The sequence below is a fragment of the Pecten maximus genome, chromosome 18, assembly GCF_902652985.1.
Source record: "Pecten maximus chromosome 18, xPecMax1.1, whole genome shotgun sequence".
NCBI lineage: Eukaryota > Metazoa > Mollusca > Bivalvia > Pectinida > Pectinidae > Pecten > Pecten maximus.
The window spans coordinates 35,118-55,485 of NC_047032.1; the positions used below are offsets into that span (position 1 = coordinate 35,118).

Genomic DNA, 20,368 nt, shown 5'->3' on the forward strand with positions numbered 1-20,368 from the left:
AACATGTTAACAATGGTATTAATAAATGTATAAATATTTACATATAATTCCAAAATCATGTGTCTTATAGTGTAAACAGTTGAAATAGTTCCAAACTAAAAAAATATCAAATACACGGATAGTGATGTTTCACAAAACAACAAAGACAAAAGAAATTACACATTATTATAGCAGTGTCAAGACAGAGGCTAATTAAAATGTCAAGTTTTAGGCAAACTCCAAAATTCACTGAAATTCCAGTACTTTTTCCAAAACATTTCCACATAGCATGGAAGCACTCTCTACATATCATAGACATGAGTAAATATTGATGCATTGCAAAATAAATATTGGACAATATTACAAAATCACAAATTCTCAAAATTCAGATAAATATTTCATTTTTAACCCCAAAATTCATGTATTATGTAGGGTGTGTCAAGATGTTCATACAACAATACAACTATATTCCAGTTTGGTAGAAGTAACATTGATACTTTTTGAGAAACTGATCAGGATATGAACACATTAAGAACCAAAAATTTCTAGATTCCCAGCAATCTTAATTTCCAGAGTCACTGTTCCATAGATTCTGGAAGATATTCTATAAATGAAGGCTGTGTTGTTGAGATTTTCACTGTGTGATCTAACTACATTTATACCAAGTTTAGTTTAATTTGACATGTACTTTTTAGGCAACAGATTAAAAGCACAAAAATTAAAAAGTGAAATAAGTAACATCATAGTCATGCTTAAATGCTAATGTGTACAATCAGCTTAATACATTTCAGAATAAGGAGACAACATTGTGGAATATGTATGCCAACTTGTCTACTTTGAAAAGCAAATGGCTTAATTGTAGCAACTCTGTCTGAAACTGAACAACACTTACAGACCAGTGTGAAACAATCAAAGGGAGATAATTTAATAAAGGACAAGACCAGAGTTATGTCCCTTACATGAGAGATTGTATGCAATAATAAATATGATGGTTTACCTCTTTTGTTTTTTACACATTGTAGATGAGCGTTATCTAGATCATGTTGTAATTTTGTGGTTACCATGGTAACCAGGTCACTATACTTTGTTTTTTGGGTGTAGGGGGAATTTTTTTCAGTCAACTCCTCATAAACCTGTAAACTGCTTCAAGTCAAACTACAAAGGACTGACCCCTGCGAACCGTGACCATGGTTGACCACGATTGACCATGGTCTAATTATCCATGGTCAAACCATGATTAACCATGGTCGACCTGGTTTAACCTTATAGTTGTAAAAAGTCTAATGTACTTGAGAGTTGGTTGACAATTATAATAAAAAAAAAACAATACAGTACCTTTATGGAGAACAGTAAGGCCACATGATTAACTATGTACAATGTACATGCATACATGTACATTTTTTTCATTATTATAGCAAACATCAAAAGCAAAAGTAGCGTCTTGAAAAAAAGGATCTTTCTAAAATAATATACAACTGTTAGCACAGATTGAAAACAATAAAATTACACAATGGACATGCATGTATAATTCTAAAATATCTTAGATAATAAGATTTGACAAAACATACCAATAAAAATCACTTCATTATTTGCTCTGGAAATCTAATTCAATGGCATTATTTTTTTTAAAGTACATGTACTCATAACACCCCTCTACACCCCAAGACAGCGAGGAAAATGTTGTAAAGCCGACCATCAAATTTGGGTTTGGCAGCACAATGACTGTTTGTCCTCTGTCCTGTCACACTGTGTGATACAATATAATTTACTGGAAACAGAACCAGTAATATGGTGTGCACAACACGCATAAAGATTATCTTTGTGGCACACCATATCCATCAAGTCACTCAATGTGTGACCATTGTATGTCTGTATGTCTGTTGATGATGATGATGATGATGATAATGATGATGATGATGATGATGATGATGTTTGTTCTGTTGTCTTTGTTGTATCAGTCTGCTGTGGTGTTGGTGTTGATTGGGATATCCTTGTCGAGTCTGTCTGCTGTGATGTTCTAGGTGTTGTTGGTGTTGTTGGTTCACGGTGGTGTGTTTGGCTGGCCTTTCTTGAAACTTGCATGGGTTCTAAGGTTTTTTACTTCTCCATTTTCTTCTTCAGTTTCAAGAAGTCATTTTTCAGTTTTTCAAATTCTTCCCAGGTCACATACCTGCAATGCAATGTAAACAAGTGTGTCTATTGCAAACAATTGATAAGTTCCCTTTAGATTGGTACGCAACACAAAAATTACTTTTGGCCAATCATGTAGTCATACCTATCAACATCTGTAAATAAGCAGATCATGTGTACTGTTATCAATCCCAACCTTTAACTTCCCCTTAATTTAAAGATACTGGGCAAATTTGATGTGAAGTTATCTTGCTGAAACAGAGTGAAACTATTTGTTGAAATTAAGTGTTTTGATATGATTTTTATTGGTTGTTTTAAAATATTTTTTGCCTTTGATTTTCCCTATTAAATTTCATAAATGATTCAAAGCCAAAGAGTAGGATACCTTGAGTTTTCTCTAATTTTGGTTTCTTGGACAGAGACTGGCATGGCTCTTCTTCAAAATGTCCCTGCAATTCAGAAAACATACATATATTTTCTAACATTTAAAACCACCATAGAACACCAACACTGAGATACAATACAGTACCATACAAGTTGTATCATTGTCTCAGTACATTACAATACCTAAAAATACATGACAGAACTGTCTTTCTTTAATATTGAAGTACAGAAACCAAAAACACTATTCAATAATATCTGTGCATACATTTTAACATCTAGGTCCAGGTCAGGAAGTGGTGGTGCCCTGGGTCAGGAAGTGGTGGTGCCCTGGGCCAGGAAGTGGTGGTACCCTGGGTCAGGAAATGGTGGTGCCCTGGGTCAGGAAGTGGTGGTGCCCCGTGTCAAGAAGTGGTGCCAGCTGCACCAGTATCCTGTCTGTAAAGAAAATGGACTTTAAGACCAAATTTCAAGTCACAATTAATATAATGGACTGATTTATTTGATTCTACCATATCTTAGGAGTAGAGAAGATTTTTGAAATTTTAGTCAATTTGATCCTTTTTGGCCCCATCCCTGACAGGCCCCTTGGGGTTTGGGGACCATATAATTCCCATTTTTTGTGGACCTTCAGCCACTCAATAAGGTGTCAAATGTAACGTCATACCAGAGATTTACCTAGAATTTAGGGGAAACTACCTAGGTCATATATAAGGGGATTTTTTCTTTTGAAATCACATAGTTAAATTTTAAACATGAAACATTAATCTTTATGATAGGAAAATACATTTAACTTTCTGCAGTTGTAATTTAATAAAATTTTCATTTGATATATTTAGCATCTTAAGAGGTGCTTGATCTAAATTTTTTATGAATTTCAGTTTGTTTTTAGTGGTTCGATTTGCCACAGAAAATACAGTCACAATGGTTTTCAGTTTATGTTACCTGTTCTTTTGCTGCAAAGTCAGCTTTGTTTTTTGTTCCCCATTTGACAAACATTTTGGAACCTCCCTGCAAATATAAGAACCCTTGGTCAGGACCATTTCGGTATCATTCCATGCAAGTTTCAGCTCAATCCCACCAATGGAACTTGAGAAGTTTGAAATGTGAAAAGTTTACACACTGCGGACGACGAACGACACACGATGACTATAGGTCATCCTGCCCCTAGGGGCTGCGGTGGCCGAGTGGTTAAGGTGTCCCGACACTTTATCACTAGCCCTCCACTTCTGGGTTGCGAGTTCAAAACCTACGTGGGGCAGTGCCCTGGGTCAGGAAGTGGTGGTGCCCTGGGCCAGAAGTGGTGGTGCCCTGGGTCTGGAAGGGGTGGTGCCCTGGGTCAGGAAGTGGTGGTGCCCTGGGTCAGGAATTGGTGGTGCCCTGGGTCAGAAAGTGATGGTGCCCTGGGTCAGGAAGTGGTGGTGCCCTGGGTCAGGAAGTGGTGGTGCCCTGGGTCAGGAAGTGGTGGTGCTCTGGGTCAGGAAGTGGTGGTGCCCTTGGCCAGGAAGTGGTGGTGCCCTGGGCCAGGAATTGGTGGTACCTTGGGTCTGGAAGGGGTGGTGCCCTGGGTCAGGAAGTGGTGGTGCCCTGGGTCAGGAAGTGGTGGTGCCCTTGGCCAGGAAGTGGTGGTGCCCTGGGCCAGGAATTGGTGGTACCTTGGGTCTGGAAGGGGTGGTGCCCTGGGTCAGGAAGTGGTGGTGCCCTGGGTCAGGAAGTGGTGTCATCTGGACCAGTAGCCTGTCTGTAAAAAAAAAATACAAATTTCTTCGACTTTAAGGTGGCTATTAACCAGATTGCTTTACAAAAACATGAAGGAAAAACAAATAAATAAATTTTCCTTTATTTAAATACACCGGCTACTTAAGTATTAGCCAAACTATCAAATAGCTAGGTAGTGAACTACCATGCGTATTTGTACATGTTTATATTTACACATAAGTTATTTAATCAATTTTGCTATTAAAACCAGAAATTCAGCTGATTCAAATGTCAGCACGTACCCATTCCTTGGCATCTTTAAATTACTTGAAACCATTTCCTGTTGTGAGTGTTGAGATGGCTCTGATGTGGTCATTCTACTTTGTGTTGATATGATGTCAGCTGTAGGAATACAAGAAAGATTATATAATTAAGACATTCTCAGTCCTATGCAAGAACGAAACTCATGTTTTATGAAATTTATACTAACTTACTACTTGATATGATATAGTTCATTTCACATATAAGTCAGGCCAAATGAAATCAGAAGTGTTTCCAGTTCCCAGTCCGTCCTAACCGGATAAAATGTTCCCAACCTAAACATTTTTTTATTCTAATTCTAAAAGTTGGACTGATAATTTTCCCGATTTGTTTATTACTGTTTTGTACAGTATTACACTCTGCTGTCACCAAAGCACTTCAAACACTTGTGTGTCAGGCGTCATGGTGATATCATAGCATGCAAAATGCCTGCCATTAGGGCTGGCAGTAGTTTGGTTATAGTTTAATGATAAAAGGTAAATTTCCCATCTAAAACCAACATTCAGGAAAGGGATGAAGTGGGTATATTAAAATATATACATGTAAACTATAAGATGACCAATTGCTGCTCTCTGATGAAAACAAAATAATGTTATAGTTTGAAGTGTTTCAATGATTTTTGAAGAAAAAACCCAGTTCATATCTGTATCTATGTACAATCTTTATCATTTACTTATGTCATATAGTTTATACAGTATTTGTAATGCCATTTCTTTTTCTTTTTTTAACCTTGTAGGATTATCTCTTCTTATGTTTACATTTCCTCTCAACCAATAGCGAGAAAAGGCAGAAAAGATGACCTATTGGAGAAGTTCTGAGACTGCTGAAATTAATGGAAGACAGGTATGATATTTTGTACATGTATACAAATTTATATATACATTTATGTTAACATTATATTCATGTGTATTTTGTGTCATAAAAATGACAGATGATATCAAAATTATGTACAATTCATTAAAAGATTCCAAATAATAAAGGGGACCATGGTGGCTGAATGGTTAACTGATACTTTACACAAGCCCTCCACCTCTGTGTCAAGAGTTTGAAACCATTGTGGGATATATTGTCAGATACTGATTGTAGATCTGTGACGTTTTCCTGTGAACACCAGCTTACCTCCTCAACCACATAAACTTGACATGTCTTTAAATGACCCTGGCTGTTCATAGGATGAAAAAATGAAATGAACGAAACCAAATGATAATTATACAACATGTATTTGATTGTATATACTTCCTGGCCAGAGAACTGTTATAAGTTTAACTATATCTTAGAAGAGTTAGCCATCACATTGACGAGGCTCAGGAGAGGAATCGACACTGTTACCCTTCAATGGTAACATGTTTGGCATTTCAGAAGCTTCCCTGAGTCGCATAGTGATAACTTGGGTATCGTTAATTGCTGCTGAGCTCAAGTATCTTATCCTTTGGCCAAGTAGGGAGCAGATTTGCCATAAGTTACCAGCCTGTTTTAATCATTATCCCAAAACTAGGAGCATTATAGATTGCACTGAAATATTTGTCCAAAAACCTTGCCATCAGCACAAAGAGTTACATTTTCGTAATATAAACACCACAATACATTCAAATGTTTGGCGAGTATCACACCTACTGGTACATTTTCTTTTATTTCTGAGCTTTATTCTGGAAGCATTTCCGTGTTCCTTTCCCAAACAAATCCAAAGGTCATATAATCCCACAGATGTCCTCTGCGTTGGTCTCACTTTTGCCCGGAATAGAGAATATATATCGACTTTCTCCCAATGGATTGAATTCCAAATTTTCTACGTGACCATCAAAGAAAAGGCGATAGTCATCACAGGACTTGCAGGCTTTTAATTTACGCTTATCATACTCAGCACATGAACATAAAAGGTAATTAAATACATCAAAAAGAGTAAAGTTTGGTATATAGGCTATTTGTTCCCAATATGGGAAAAACCCTACTTGCTCCCAAAAATGGGAAATGTCTCTGTTCCCAGATAGGCCTATGAGAAAATCATTACTTTTTTAACTTTGGTAGATCTAATAAATTATTTCAACCAAGGTCATCTGACTAAAATATGTATATCAATACATAAGGATAGTATTGTCCAACTAGAACTGGTCTAATGTTATTTTCCCTGAGATCTCAAAATCTCTGCCGTCAGTGTCACTTGAAACTGTGATGTTCCCACCCTGGGGAAAGTTTTCTCCGAGGGTTTATCTAGAGGTCTATATAAAATATTTTCCCATTGGTTCCCAAACTAGACAATGGGTCATCCGTCACACTTCTAAGTTGCTGTAAAGCTTACCAAAGTTTCCATTTTTGCATAGCGGGTTTGAAGGGTCAATACCTCCAGCGTTTTAATAAAACGAAAGACAACATTCTCCCGATTGGGGTTTATATAGTTCTTGGAATAGTAGCGCGTGCAGAAGTTTCTGCTGACAGTTAATCTGGGCTCCGCTTTCATCCGTTTTCGGTTTATTGACCAATCAGCGCCGTCCTTACAAATCCCATGTTTTGTTATTGCTGGCAGACGAAAGCTTTCTATCATGCTGTCAGAGGATTCGAAAATAGTCATTTCTAGCGTAAATAACATTAGACGACACTTAAAACTGATACGATCGAAGTCTTAAGGATCTATATGAACAAGGTAAATACTCTATCATGCATGTTGAATGTGAAATCCCCCGTAAATAGCCTAGATTATATTGGTACAGCCCTATGATTCAACCACGTTAGGTGATGATGGCGGTCCTCGAGTTCGATCACAGCACAGGGGCATGTCTAGTTTTATATTAAAAAATAGTCAGAAATACCTATATGGACTGAGACCACAATTAAGTACTTCCGGGTTCAGGCCCCACGAATGAAGTCCCCTCAGAAAGGTATGTATTTCATGGAAATAAATCAAATGCCTGTTTGAACTTGATTTTTGTCTATGAATTTAATGTAACGTTAAATTTATAGTAGAGATGTCAATCTATGTTTTGTGATGTAAAATATTAATATTGATCATGTATTCTGTGCACCAGGGTCCTGTGTGAAAAGTCCTGATTTGACCTCTAGTCTACCCCTGACCCGGATGTATATAATCCACGTTGGTGACACATTTTGACAGCTAACTCCAGAAAATACTGAACATGCTATGTTGAAACTTTTATATTTTGCTTCTCACATGTTGGTCTTGGCCAGGTGAGTTGGAAAATTGGATATGAGATTTTGGGAATTTACTATGAATTTTAAAGTTACAATGAAACATATAGCGAAGCTAATTGTGGTCTCGGTCCTAATATGATAGGCCCTGAAATCCATGTTTTTGTTTGTCAAATCCACATTTTTTGACCGATTCTCATAAAATTTGCCATGATTATTGGCAGAATTATGTGTGATAGGTTAGTAAAGTTATTTTTCAAAATCAGGTTGAATTTAAATTTAAAAAATTATTTTTTAAATTAAATTTTTTATTTTTTCTATTTATTTTTTTGACAGAACAGGGGCGCTGTTTATAGTGTCTAATTTGCATATTTTGTGATATTGTGTATTCATACACCATATTTGAAAGTAAAAATGGAGGATTTTTATGAATTGTACACGTGGAAGCTATCAGAAAACTCTGTGATTTGCCCAGAAAATGGCACCTGCAGACTATTGACAGGACCTTTGACAAAGACAGGAAAATATGGAATTATATCATTTAAGGACCCTGTTGATTCAAAGTGGAAAAAAACATGCTCATAGACTTGCTGTTATTGTTCATTTTCAAAATTTAGGCTTGTCAAGTGATCTGGATTGTTCACATTTGTGTCATAATAGTTTATGTATAAATGTAGACCATATAAGTTTAGAACCCCATTTTATTAACAATAATAGACAGTATTGTTTAAATTCAAACATTTGTCATGGTCATGTAGGTTTTAGGGACTGTTTGTTAAATTTGAAAATTTGAAATATTTTTTTTTAATTTTATTTTTTGAGGGTATTAGCTATTGTATCCGGAGACACAATATTCCCGACCACCGCCACGGGGAGGCTCCCTCTTTAGGTAGTCATATATATGTAACTTTTTGTTGTTGTTGTTGTTATTATTATTGTTGTTGTTGTTGTTGTTGTTACATATGTGTTTTTGAATTTTGAATTCTGGTTGCCAATATGTCTCTAAATAAATTTTTCACTTTTCAATACAGATGATCCTGAAGCTGATTGTCTCCCCTGCCATGTTGCTGAATGACTGGATCTAGCTGCCCTCTCCTGTAGTCGGACTTTCGAGCGGACTTGGACCTTTTCTTATGATCTTTATGCTGTGCTGCCAGTCTTGATAGAGCTCTCTTCTTCACTTCAGGTTTGTATTGGTGTTGTCTTTGGTACACTTCCTCTGAGCTCAGTTGATCAAGCTTATGTTTCACTTCTCTTCTCAGAGTACCACCGAGGTGTTCGACCTTCTGTTGAATAGCTTTCCCGGCCGTGTTGTTGAAAGTTAAGATGGCATTGTCAAGTCTCCCCTCAGCATTCCGTCCAAAGTTCTGATATTTTGGTAGAGCGACATTGATGCCTCTGTGACACCCCTCATTTTTCTGAGTTGATGTGTTGAGTCTCATTGAATAGACAGCTTCAGTGCTTAACTTCATTTTCAGGAGCTCCAATACCAACATCTGGTCATCTGGCGTCATCTGAAGATGATGTATCTGGTTCGAACTGAGGAACATTGAGCGCACCCACCAGTTGTCACCGTCATCTCCAGAGCACACCTCGGAGTGCTGACTACACTTGGAACAGTCCCCTGAATAGCACGACACGGTGGCATCTAACACATCAGGTAAGCGACTGGTGATAGTCTCCATGTTACCGTTGTGTGTTTTCATGAGGGATTTGAAGACCATGCTGCTCCTGGCTTTCAAGTCTTGGGAAAACACCTTCTGTGAGTGAGACCTCATAAGTCTGGTACGTCCGGGAAACATGGAGTCACTGAACTTAGCACTGTTTGATTTCCGAAACTGCTCTACCTATGTGAGTCGGGTCAGCCAGTCTCTCCACTTTCCACATCGGATGTAGGGCTCGCATGGCTTCCTGCAGGCCTTGGGCGCCAGTACCATCTCCATCCGTAGTGGCATATTTCACAAGGACACCCTGTCTGGTCAGCTGCTCTCCAATGTCCTTCCCCATGGCATACTCGGAGAGGCCGTCAAACCGGCTGGTGTTGGCTGTGCACTCAGGGTGACCACCCGGACAGTCAACATCATACCCTTTCCCTCTCAGCCAAGCGCCTGTCCAGCAAAGTTTGTTGTGGAGGGCACGTCCAAGTATCCACTTCTTTGGAGTACATGTCTCAATTCCCAAGCTGATTCCCTGAGAGGCATTCAGTCCAGGCTTCTTAGAGCTTCCAAATGTGGTACTGTTGTACCGCCCATCCACAGCTATTCCGATGGTGCTCGGAGACTCCTGTCCTCTCAGGGTGTTGTCCTGTACCACCAGTCGAGTCTTTTCCTCCATGTCTGTTTTGTTAAGGGCAGTAATCTCCCGTGACACCTGGTTGGCCTGTCGTTGCATCCCACTTTTGGCACCTGCAGGTATGTTCAGGTGTCCGAGAAGAAGTCTAGCTCCTTTGGTGCTGACGGACTGTCCATACAGTGCTGAAGGTAGATATTTGTTAATTAGTGCTGGCTTTGGTCCGGGCTTCTCCGAGTCCGCTTCTCTGTAAAGTTTGTAAAGCTGAGACTTGTACTCACACTTGACACACTGGACAGAGCAACTCCATCCCAGGGCCCATTTCTTCTCGGACACTAGTTTGAATACGGGTACCGTACAACTGGTGTGACATTGCTCTGCGTGTACATTGATGACATCGTTCCACATCTTCATCATCAAGATAACATCAATTATCCGGTTTCCCTCTATTTCAGTCTCCGAGTCTGACGAGGCGGTTGATGCATGTATTGTACAGGGTCTATCTTCGGTGTCCACTGCTACATTGGATTGACTTTCCGGTCTTGGTGTTGTCACCAGCTGAGATACTTTGGTGACGGTCAGTCTTCTGGTCAGAACTGGGGTCACCTCTGTGTTGACAGGTTTGTCCCTTACATCTTGGAGAACTAGGCCTTTATTCTTGGGGGTGTGTCCAGGTTTGAAATGGTTATTTCTTCTCTTTCTGTCTCCCTTCATACTTGTATTGGTCAGTATTGGTCAGTAGTGGTCAGTGGTGGTCAGTGGTGGTCAGATGTGTTCGGAGTACAAAACTGAAGTGAAGCTGAACACTGATCTGGTAATTGTGATATACACATCAGTGCCTGTTTGATAATTGACTTCAAAGGTGTTTTGAGAAACAATTGAGAGAGGCTAGTATATTATCATTAAACAGATATGCCCATTAAGCCCCCCTCCCCCACCCCCACCCCTTCCCTGCCTCAGGCTAGACAGCCTAACAGTACATGTAAACAAGTGCTGGCCACAGTGTGTCCATGGTGGTCACTCACTGTGATTGGTCACTGCATGTCTTAAGTATTACCTGTAGATTATCTCATGTTTTTATGAAACCTAATTAATACTTTGAAGCAGTTAAAATATCAATTTCATAGCAAAATTATAGTATTTTAAAACAAAATCAGTTTTAAAATCTTGAAAAAAATAAAGTTAAAATTTGAAATTGGAAGCAAACTTTGCATAGCTATATGCAGGGAGTATTAAAGTTTACATACCACTTTACAAAATTGAAATATCTCAATTATTGAAAAATCTGTTTCATTTTTTCTTACACATGGTGTCAGAAATATATACAGTAATTGTATGTAGAATTGTGTCTTAACTGTCAGTGTCAAGGGGGTGTTTTTAGATCTCTCTAACTCCTGTTTTATGTGTCATAGAGTATTTCTGTTTTGACCGCATGATTTCAAATAGCTCACAGTTTATGAAAACATTTATTTTAAATTTTTGACAAAAATAGTGTCCTATAATAGGACTGAGACCACAATTAAGTACTTCCGGGTTCAGGCCCCACGAATGAAGTCCCCTCAGAAAGGTATGTATTTCATGGAAATAAATCAAATGCCTGTTTGAACTTGATTTTTGTCTATGAATTTAATGTAACGTTAAATTTATAGTAGAGATGTCAATCTATGTTTTGTGATGTAAAATATTAATATTGATCATGTATTCTGTGCACCAGGGTCCTGTGTGAAAAGTCCTGATTTGACCTCTAGTCTACCCCTGACCCGGATGTATATAATCCACGTTGGTGACACATTTTGACAGCTAACTCCAGAAAATACTGAACATGCTATGTTGAAACTTTTATATTTTGCTTCTCACATGTTGGTCTTGGCCAGGTGAGTTGGAAAATTGGATATGAGATTTTGGGAATTTACTATGAATTTTAAAGTTACAATGAAACATATAGCGAAGCTAATTGTGGTCTCGGTCCTAATATGATAGGCCCTGAAATCCATGTTTTTGTTTGTCAAATCCACATTTTTTGACCGATTCTCATAAAATTTGCCATGATTATTGGCAGAATTATGTGTGATAGGTTAGTAAAGTTATTTTTCAAAATCAGGTTGAATTTAAATTTAAAAAATTATTTTTTAAATTAAATTTTTTATTTTTTCTATTTATTTTTTTGACAGAACAGGGGCGCTGTTTATAGTGTCTAATTTGCATATTTTGTGATATTGTGTATTCATACACCATATTTGAAAGTAAAAATGGAGGATTTTTATGAATTGTACACGTGGAAGCTATCAGAAAACTCTGTGATTTGCCCAGAAAATGGCACCTGCAGACTATTGACAGGACCTTTGACAAAGACAGGAAAATATGGAATTATATCATTTAAGGACCCTGTTGATTCAAAGTGGAAAAAAACATGCTCATAGACTTGCTGTTATTGTTCATTTTCAAAATTTAGGCTTGTCAAGTGATCTGGATTGTTCACATTTGTGTCATAATAGTTTATGTATAAATGTAGACCATATAAGTTTAGAACCCCATTTTATTAACAATAATAGACAGTATTGTTTAAATTCAAACATTTGTCATGGTCATGTAGGTTTTAGGGACTGTTTGTTAAATTTGAAAATTTGAAATATTTTTTTTTAATTTTATTTTTTGAGGGTATTAGCTATTGTATCCGGAGACACAATATTCCCGACCACCGCCACGGGGAGGCTCCCTCTTTAGGTAGTCATATATATGTAACTTTTTGTTGTTGTTGTTGTTATTATTATTGTTGTTGTTGTTGTTGTTGTTACATATGTGTTTTTGAATTTTGAATTCTGGTTGCCAATATGTCTCTAAATAAATTTTTCACTTTTCAATACAGATGATCCTGAAGCTGATTGTCTCCCCTGCCATGTTGCTGAATGACTGGATCTAGCTGCCCTCTCCTGTAGTCGGACTTTCGAGCGGACTTGGACCTTTTCTTATGATCTTTATGCTGTGCTGCCAGTCTTGATAGAGCTCTCTTCTTCACTTCAGGTTTGTATTGGTGTTGTCTTTGGTACACTTCCTCTGAGCTCAGTTGATCAAGCTTATGTTTCACTTCTCTTCTCAGAGTACCACCGAGGTGTTCGACCTTCTGTTGAATAGCTTTCCCGGCCGTGTTGTTGAAAGTTAAGATGGCATTGTCAAGTCTCCCCTCAGCATTCCGTCCAAAGTTCTGATATTTTGGTAGAGCGACATTGATGCCTCTGTGACACCCCTCATTTTTCTGAGTTGATGTGTTGAGTCTCATTGAATAGACAGCTTCAGTGCTTAACTTCATTTTCAGGAGCTCCAATACCAACATCTGGTCATCTGGCGTCATCTGAAGATGATGTATCTGGTTCGAACTGAGGAACATTGAGCGCACCCACCAGTTGTCACCGTCATCTCCAGAGCACACCTCGGAGTGCTGACTACACTTGGAACAGTCCCCTGAATAGCACGACACGGTGGCATCTAACACATCAGGTAAGCGACTGGTGATAGTCTCCATGTTACCGTTGTGTGTTTTCATGAGGGATTTGAAGACCATGCTGCTCCTGGCTTTCAAGTCTTGGGAAAACACCTTCTGTGAGTGAGACCTCATAAGTCTGGTACGTCCGGGAAACATGGAGTCACTGAACTTAGCACTGTTTGATTTCCGAAACTGCTCTACCTATGTGAGTCGGGTCAGCCAGTCTCTCCACTTTCCACATCGGATGTAGGGCTCGCATGGCTTCCTGCAGGCCTTGGGCGCCAGTACCATCTCCATCCGTAGTGGCATATTTCACAAGGACACCCTGTCTGGTCAGCTGCTCTCCAATGTCCTTCCCCATGGCATACTCGGAGAGGCCGTCAAACCGGCTGGTGTTGGCTGTGCACTCAGGGTGACCACCCGGACAGTCAACATCATACCCTTTCCCTCTCAGCCAAGCGCCTGTCCAGCAAAGTTTGTTGTGGAGGGCACGTCCAAGTATCCACTTCTTTGGAGTACATGTCTCAATTCCCAAGCTGATTCCCTGAGAGGCATTCAGTCCAGGCTTCTTAGAGCTTCCAAATGTAGTACTGTTGTACCGCCCATCCACAGCTATTCCGATGGTGCTCGGAGACTCCTGTCCTCTCAGGGTGTTGTCCTGTACCACCAGTCGAGTCTTTTCCTCCATGTCTGTTTTGTTAAGGGCAGTAATCTCCCGTGACACCTGGTTGGCCTGTCGTTGCATCCCACTTTTGGCACCTGCAGGTATGTTCAGGTGTCCGAGAAGAAGTCTAGCTCCTTTGGTGCTGACGGACTGTCCACACAGTGCTGAAGGTAGATATTTGTTAATTAGTGCTGGCTTTGGTCCGGGCTTCTCCGAGTCCGCTTCTCTGTAAAGTTTGTAAAGCTGAGACTTGTACTCACACTTGACACACTGGACAGAGCAACTCCATCCCAGGGCCCATTTCTTCTCGGACACTAGTTTGAATACGGGTACCGTACAACTGGTGTGACATTGCTCTGCGTGTACATTGATGACATCGTTCCACATCTTCATCATCAAGATAACATCAATTATCCGGTTTCCCTCTATTTCAGTCTCCGAGTCTGACGAGGCGGTTGATGCATGTATTGTACAGGGTCTATCTTCGGTGTCCACTGCTACATTGGATTGACTTTCCGGTCTTGGTGTTGTCACCAGCTGAGATACTTTGGTGACGGTCAGTCTTCTGGTCAGAACTGGGGTCACCTCTGTGTTGACAGGTTTGTCCCTTACATCTTGGAGAACTAGGCCTTTATTCTTGGGGGTGTGTCCAGGTTTGAAATGGTTATTTCTTCTCTTTCTGTCTCCCTTCATACTTGTATTGGTCAGTATTGGTCAGTAGTGGTCAGTGGTGGTCAGTGGTGGTCAGATGTGTTCGGAGTACAAAACTGAAGTGAAGCTGAACACTGATCTGGTAATTGTGATATACACATCAGTGCCTGTTTGATAATTGACTTCAAAGGTGTTTTGAGAAACAATTGAGAGAGGCTAGTATATTATCATTAAACAGATATGCCCATTAAGCCCCCCTCCCCCACCCCCACCCCTTCCCTGCCTCAGGCTAGACAGCCTAACAGTACATGTAAACAAGTGCTGGCCACAGTGTGTCCATGGTGGTCACTCACTGTGATTGGTCACTGCATGTCTTAAGTATTACCTGTAGATTATCTCATGTTTTTATGAAACCTAATTAATACTTTGAAGCAGTTAAAATATCAATTTCATAGCAAAATTATAGTATTTTAAAACAAAATCAGTTTTAAAATCTTGAAAAAAATAAAGTTAAAATTTGAAATTGGAAGCAAACTTTGCATAGCTATATGCAGGGAGTATTAAAGTTTACATACCACTTTACAAAATTGAAATATCTCAATTATTGAAAAATCTGTTTCATTTTTTCTTACACATGGTGTCAGAAATATATACAGTAATTGTATGTAGAATTGTGTCTTAACTGTCAGTGTCAAGGGGGTGTTTTTAGATCTCTCTAACTCCTGTTTTATGTGTCATAGAGTATTTCTGTTTTGACCGCATGATTTCAAATAGCTCACAGTTTATGAAAACATTTATTTTAAATTTTTGACAAAAATAGTGTCCTATAATAGGACTGAGACCACAATTAAGTACTTCCGGGTTCAGGCCCCACGAATGAAGTCCCCTCAGAAAGGTATGTATTTCATGGAAATAAATCAAATGCCTGTTTGAACTTGATTTTTGTCTATGAATTTAATGTAACGTTAAATTTATAGTAGAGATGTCAATCTATGTTTTGTGATGTAAAATATTAATATTGATCATGTATTCTGTGCACCAGGGTCCTGTGTGAAAAGTCCTGATTTGACCTCTAGTCTACCCCTGACCCGGATGTATATAATCCACGTTGGTGACACATTTTGACAGCTAACTCCAGAAAATACTGAACATGCTATGTTGAAACTTTTATATTTTGCTTCTCACATGTTGGTCTTGGCCAGGTGAGTTGGAAAATTGGATATGAGATTTTGGGAATTTACTATGAATTTTAAAGTTACAATGAAACATATAGCGAAGCTAATTGTGGTCTCGGTCCTAATATGATAGGCCCTGAAATCCATGTTTTTGTTTGTCAAATCCACATTTTTTGACCGATTCTCATAAAATTTGCCATGATTATTGGCAGAATTATGTGTGATAGGTTAGTAAAGTTATTTTTCAAAATCAGGTTGAATTTAAATTTAAAAAATTATTTTTTAAATTAAATTTTTTATTTTTTCTATTTATTTTTTTGACAGAACAGGGGCGCTGTTTATAGTGTCTAATTTGCATATTTTGTGATATTGTGTATTCATACACCATATTTGAAAGTAAAAATGGAGGATTTTTATGAATTGTACAAGTGGAAGCTATCAGAAAACTCTGTGATTTGCCCAGAAAATGGCACCTGCAGACTATGGACAGGACCTTTGACAAAGACAGGAAAATATGGAATTATATCATCTAAGGACCCTGTTGATTCAAAGTGGAAAAAAAACATGCTCATAGACTTGCTGTTATTGTTCATTTTCAAAATTTAGGCTTGTCAAGTGATCTGGATTGTTCACATTTGTGTCATAATAGTTTATGTATAAATGTAGACCATAAAAGTTTAGAACCCCATTTTATTAACAATAATGGACAGTATTGTTTAAATTCAAACATTTGTCATGGTCATGTAGGTTTTAGGGACTGTTTGTTAAATTTGAAAATTTGAAATATTTTTTTTTAATTTTATTTTTTGAGGGTATTAGCTATTGTATCCGGAGACACAATATTCCCGACCACCGCCACGGGGAGGCTCCCTCTTTAGGTAGTCATATATATGTAACTTTTTGTTGTTGTTGTTATTATTATTGTTGTTGTTGTTGTTGTTGTTACATATGTGTTTTTGAATTTTGAATTCTGGTTGCCAATATGTCTCTAAATCAATTTTTCACTTTTCAATACAGATGATCCTGAAGCTGATTGTCTCCCCTGCCATGTTGCTGAATGACTGGATCTAGCTGCCCTCTCCTGTAGTCGGACTTTCGAGCGGACTTGGACCTTTTCTTATGATCTTTATGCTGTGCTGCCAGTCTTGATAGAGCTCTCTTCTTCACTTCAGGTTTGTATTGGTGTTGTCTTTGGTACACTTCCTCTGAGCTCAGTTGATCAAGCTTATGTTTCACTTCTCTACTCAGAGTACCACCGAGGTGTTCGACCTTCTGTTGAATAGCTTTCCCGGCCGTGTTGTTGAAAGTTAAGATGGCATTGTCTAAGTCTCCCCTCAGCATTCCGTCCAAAGTTCTGATATTTTGGTAGAGCGACATTGATGCCTCTGTGACACCCCTCATTTTTCTGAGTTGATGTGTTGAGTCTCATTGAATAGACAGCTTCAGTGCTTAACTTCATTTTCAGGAGCTCCAATACCAACATCTGGTCATCTGGCGTCATCTGAAGATGATGTATCTGGTTCGAACTGAGGAACATTGAGCGCACCCACCAGTTGTCACCGTCATCTCCAGAGCACACCTCGGAGTGCTGACTACACTTGGAACAGTCCCCTGAATAGCACGACACGGTGGCATCTAACACATCAGGTAAGCGACTGGTGATAGTCTCCATGTTACCGTTGTGTGTTTTCATGAGGGATTTGAAGACCATGCTGCTCCTGGCTTTCAAGTCTTGGGAAAACACCTTCTGTGAGTGAGACCTCATAAGTCTGGTACGTCCGGGAAACATGGAGTCACTGAACTTAGCACTGTTTGATTTCCGAAACTGCTCTACCTATGTGAGTCGGGTCAGCCAGTCTCTCCACTTTCCACATCGGATGTAGGGCTCGCATGGCTTCCTGCAGGCCTTGGGCGCCAGTACCATCTCCATCCGTAGTGGCATATTTCACAAGGACACCCTGTCTGGTCAGCTGCTCTCCAATGTCCTTCCCCATGGCATACTCGGAGAGGCCGTCAAACCGGCTGGTGTTGGCTGTGCACTCAGGGTGACCACCCGGACAGTCAACATCATACCCTTTCCCTCTCAGCCAAGCGCCTGTCCAGCAAAGTTTGTTGTGGAGGGCACGTCCAAGTATCCACTTCTTTGGAGTACATGTCTCAATTCCCAAGCTGATTCCCTGAGAGGCATTCAGTCCAGGCTTCTTAGAGCTTCCAAATGTAGTACTGTTGTACCGCCCATCCACAGCTATTCCGATGGTGCTCGGAGACTCCTGTCCTCTCAGGGTGTTGTCCTGTACCACCAGTCGAGTCTTTTCCTCCATGTCTGTTTTGTTAAGGGCAGTAATCTCCCGTGACACCTGGTTGGCCTGTCGTTGCATCCCACTTTTGGCACCTGCAGGTATGTTCAGGTGTCCGAGAAGAAGTCTAGCTCCTTTGGTGCTGACGGACTGTCCACACAGTGCTGAAGGTAGATATTTGTTAATTAGTGCTGGCTTTGGTCCGGGCTTCTCCGAGTCCGCTTCTCTGTAAAGTTTGTAAAGCTGAGACTTGTACTCACACTTGACACACTGGACAGAGCAACTCCATCCCAGGGCCCATTTCTTCTCGGACACTAGTTTGAATACGGGTACCGTACAACTGGTGTGACATTGCTCTGCGTGTACATTGATGACATCGTTCCACATCTTCATCATCAAGATAACATCAATTATCCGGTTTCCCTCTATTTCAGTCTCCGAGTCTGACGAGGCGGTTGATGCATGTATTGTACAGGGTCTATCTTCGGTGTCCACTGCTACATTGGATTGACTTTCCGGTCTTGGTGTTGTCACCAGCTGAGATACTTTGGTGACGGTCAGTCTTCTGGTCAGAACTGGGGTCACCTCTGTGTTGACAGGTTTGTCCCTTACATCTTGGAGAACTAGGCCTTTATTCTTGGGGGTGTGTCCAGGTTTGAAATGGTTATTTCTTCTCTTTCTGTCTCCCTTCATACTTGTATTGGTCAGTATTGGTCAGTAGTGGTCAGTGGTGGTCAGTGGTGGTCAGATGTGTTCGGAGTACAAAACTGAAGTGAAGCTGAACACTGATCTGGTAATTGTGATATACACATCAGTGCCTGTTTGATAATTGACTTCAAAGGTGTTTTGAGAAACAATTGAGAGAGGCTAGTATATTATCATTAAACAGATATGCCCATTAAGCCCCCCTCCCCCACCCCCACCCCTTCCCTGCCTCAGGCTAGACAGCCTAACAGTACATGTAAACAAGTGCTGGCCACAGTGTGTCCATGGTGGTCACTCACTGTGATTGGTCACTGCATGTCTTAAGTATTACCTGTAGATTATCTCATGTTTTTATGAAACCTAATTAATACTTTGAAGCAGTTAAAATATCAATTTCATAGCAAAATTATAGTATTTTAAAACAAAATCAGTTTTAAAATCTTGAAAAAAATAAAGTTAAAATTTGAAATTGGAAGCAAACTTTGCATAGCTATATGCAGGGAGTATTAAAGTTTACATACCACTTTACAAAATTGAAATATCTCAATTATTGAAAAATCTGTTTCATTTTTTCTTACACATGGTGTCAGAAATATATACAGTAATTGTATGTAGAATTGTGTCTTAACTGTCAGTGTCAAGGGGGTGTTTTTAGATCTCTCTAACTCCTGTTTTATGTGTCATAGAGTATTTCTGTTTTGACCGCATGATTTCAAATAGCTCACAGTTTATGAAAACATTTATTTTAAATTTTTGACAAAAATAGTGTCCTATAATAGGACTGAGACCACAATTAAGTACTTCCGGGTTCAGGCCCCACGAATGAAGTCCCCTCAGAAAGGTATGTATTTCATGGAAATAAATCAAATGCCTGTTTGAACTTGATTTTTGTCTATGAATTTAATGTAACGTTAAATTTATAGTAGAGATGTCAATCTATGTTTTGTGATGTAAAATATTAATATTGATCATGTATTCTGTGCGCCAGGGTCCTGTGTGAAAAGTCCTGATTTGACCTCTACCCCTGACCCGGATGTATATAATCCACGTTGGTGACACATTTTGACAGCTAACTCCAGAAAATGCTGAACATGCTATGTTGAAACTTTTATATTTTGCTTCTCACATGTTGGTCTTGGCCAGGTGAGTTGGAAAATTGGATATGAGATTTTGGGAATTTACTATGAATTTTAATGTTCCAATGAAACATATAGCGAAGCTAATTGTGGTCTCGGTCCATATATATTTGTGTCAGGTATTTCTGACTATTTGTTTAATATAAAACTAGACATGCCCCTGTGTATGTTAGCTTGTAATTTGAGCGTCTCTAGCTCCGGCTGGTAACAATGATAACATGCAAATGTGACTGAAGTGATACTGAACAGTACATGTACATCGTTTCTTGAACGTCAAGTATGCCTGCAAAAAGGACAAACACGCTACATTATCTCTAAAT

The 20,368-nt window shown here is 39.3% G+C and overlaps 1 protein-coding gene and 2 long non-coding RNA genes across 11 annotated transcripts in view; 2 read left to right on the forward strand and 1 right to left on the reverse strand.

Annotated features, from left to right (window-relative positions):
• On the reverse strand, positions 1-6,774 carry LOC117316914. 2 transcript variants are annotated; one of them, XR_004530046.1, is made up of 6 exons: positions 6,124-6,774; positions 4,491-4,590; positions 3,436-3,501; positions 2,759-2,928; positions 2,495-2,558; positions 1-2,149 (listed from the first exon to the last, which is right to left on the reverse strand). It is a non-coding gene; the product is annotated as an uncharacterized LOC117316914 (long non-coding RNA). The 2 variants fall into 2 exon arrangements; XR_004530045.1 differs by lacking the exon at positions 6,124-6,774 and having other exon boundaries at positions 4,491-4,674.
• Positions 4,669-20,368, forward strand: part of LOC117316911 (midasin-like) — a 25,031-nt gene continuing 9,331 nt past the window's right edge. For both annotated transcript variants that reach the window (XM_033871690.1, XM_033871691.1), the window contains exon 1: positions 4,669-5,352. In XM_033871690.1, coding sequence (XP_033727581.1) covers positions 5,305-5,352 — 48 coding nt within the window. In that variant the 5' untranslated portion in view covers positions 4,669-5,304. The remainder of the gene's footprint in view (positions 5,353-20,368) is intronic.
• Positions 6,910-19,938, forward strand: LOC117316913. 7 transcript variants are annotated; one of them, XR_004530039.1, is made up of 11 exons: positions 6,910-7,147; positions 8,682-8,836; positions 9,129-9,310; positions 10,395-10,559; positions 12,806-12,960; positions 13,253-13,434; positions 14,519-14,683; positions 16,928-17,082; positions 17,376-17,557; positions 18,642-18,806; positions 19,901-19,938. It is a non-coding gene; the product is annotated as an uncharacterized LOC117316913 (long non-coding RNA). The 7 variants fall into 7 exon arrangements; XR_004530044.1 differs by lacking the exon at positions 18,642-18,806 and having other exon boundaries at positions 7,013-7,147; positions 19,901-19,930; XR_004530038.1 differs by lacking the exon at positions 19,901-19,938 and having other exon boundaries at positions 7,013-7,147; positions 18,642-19,145.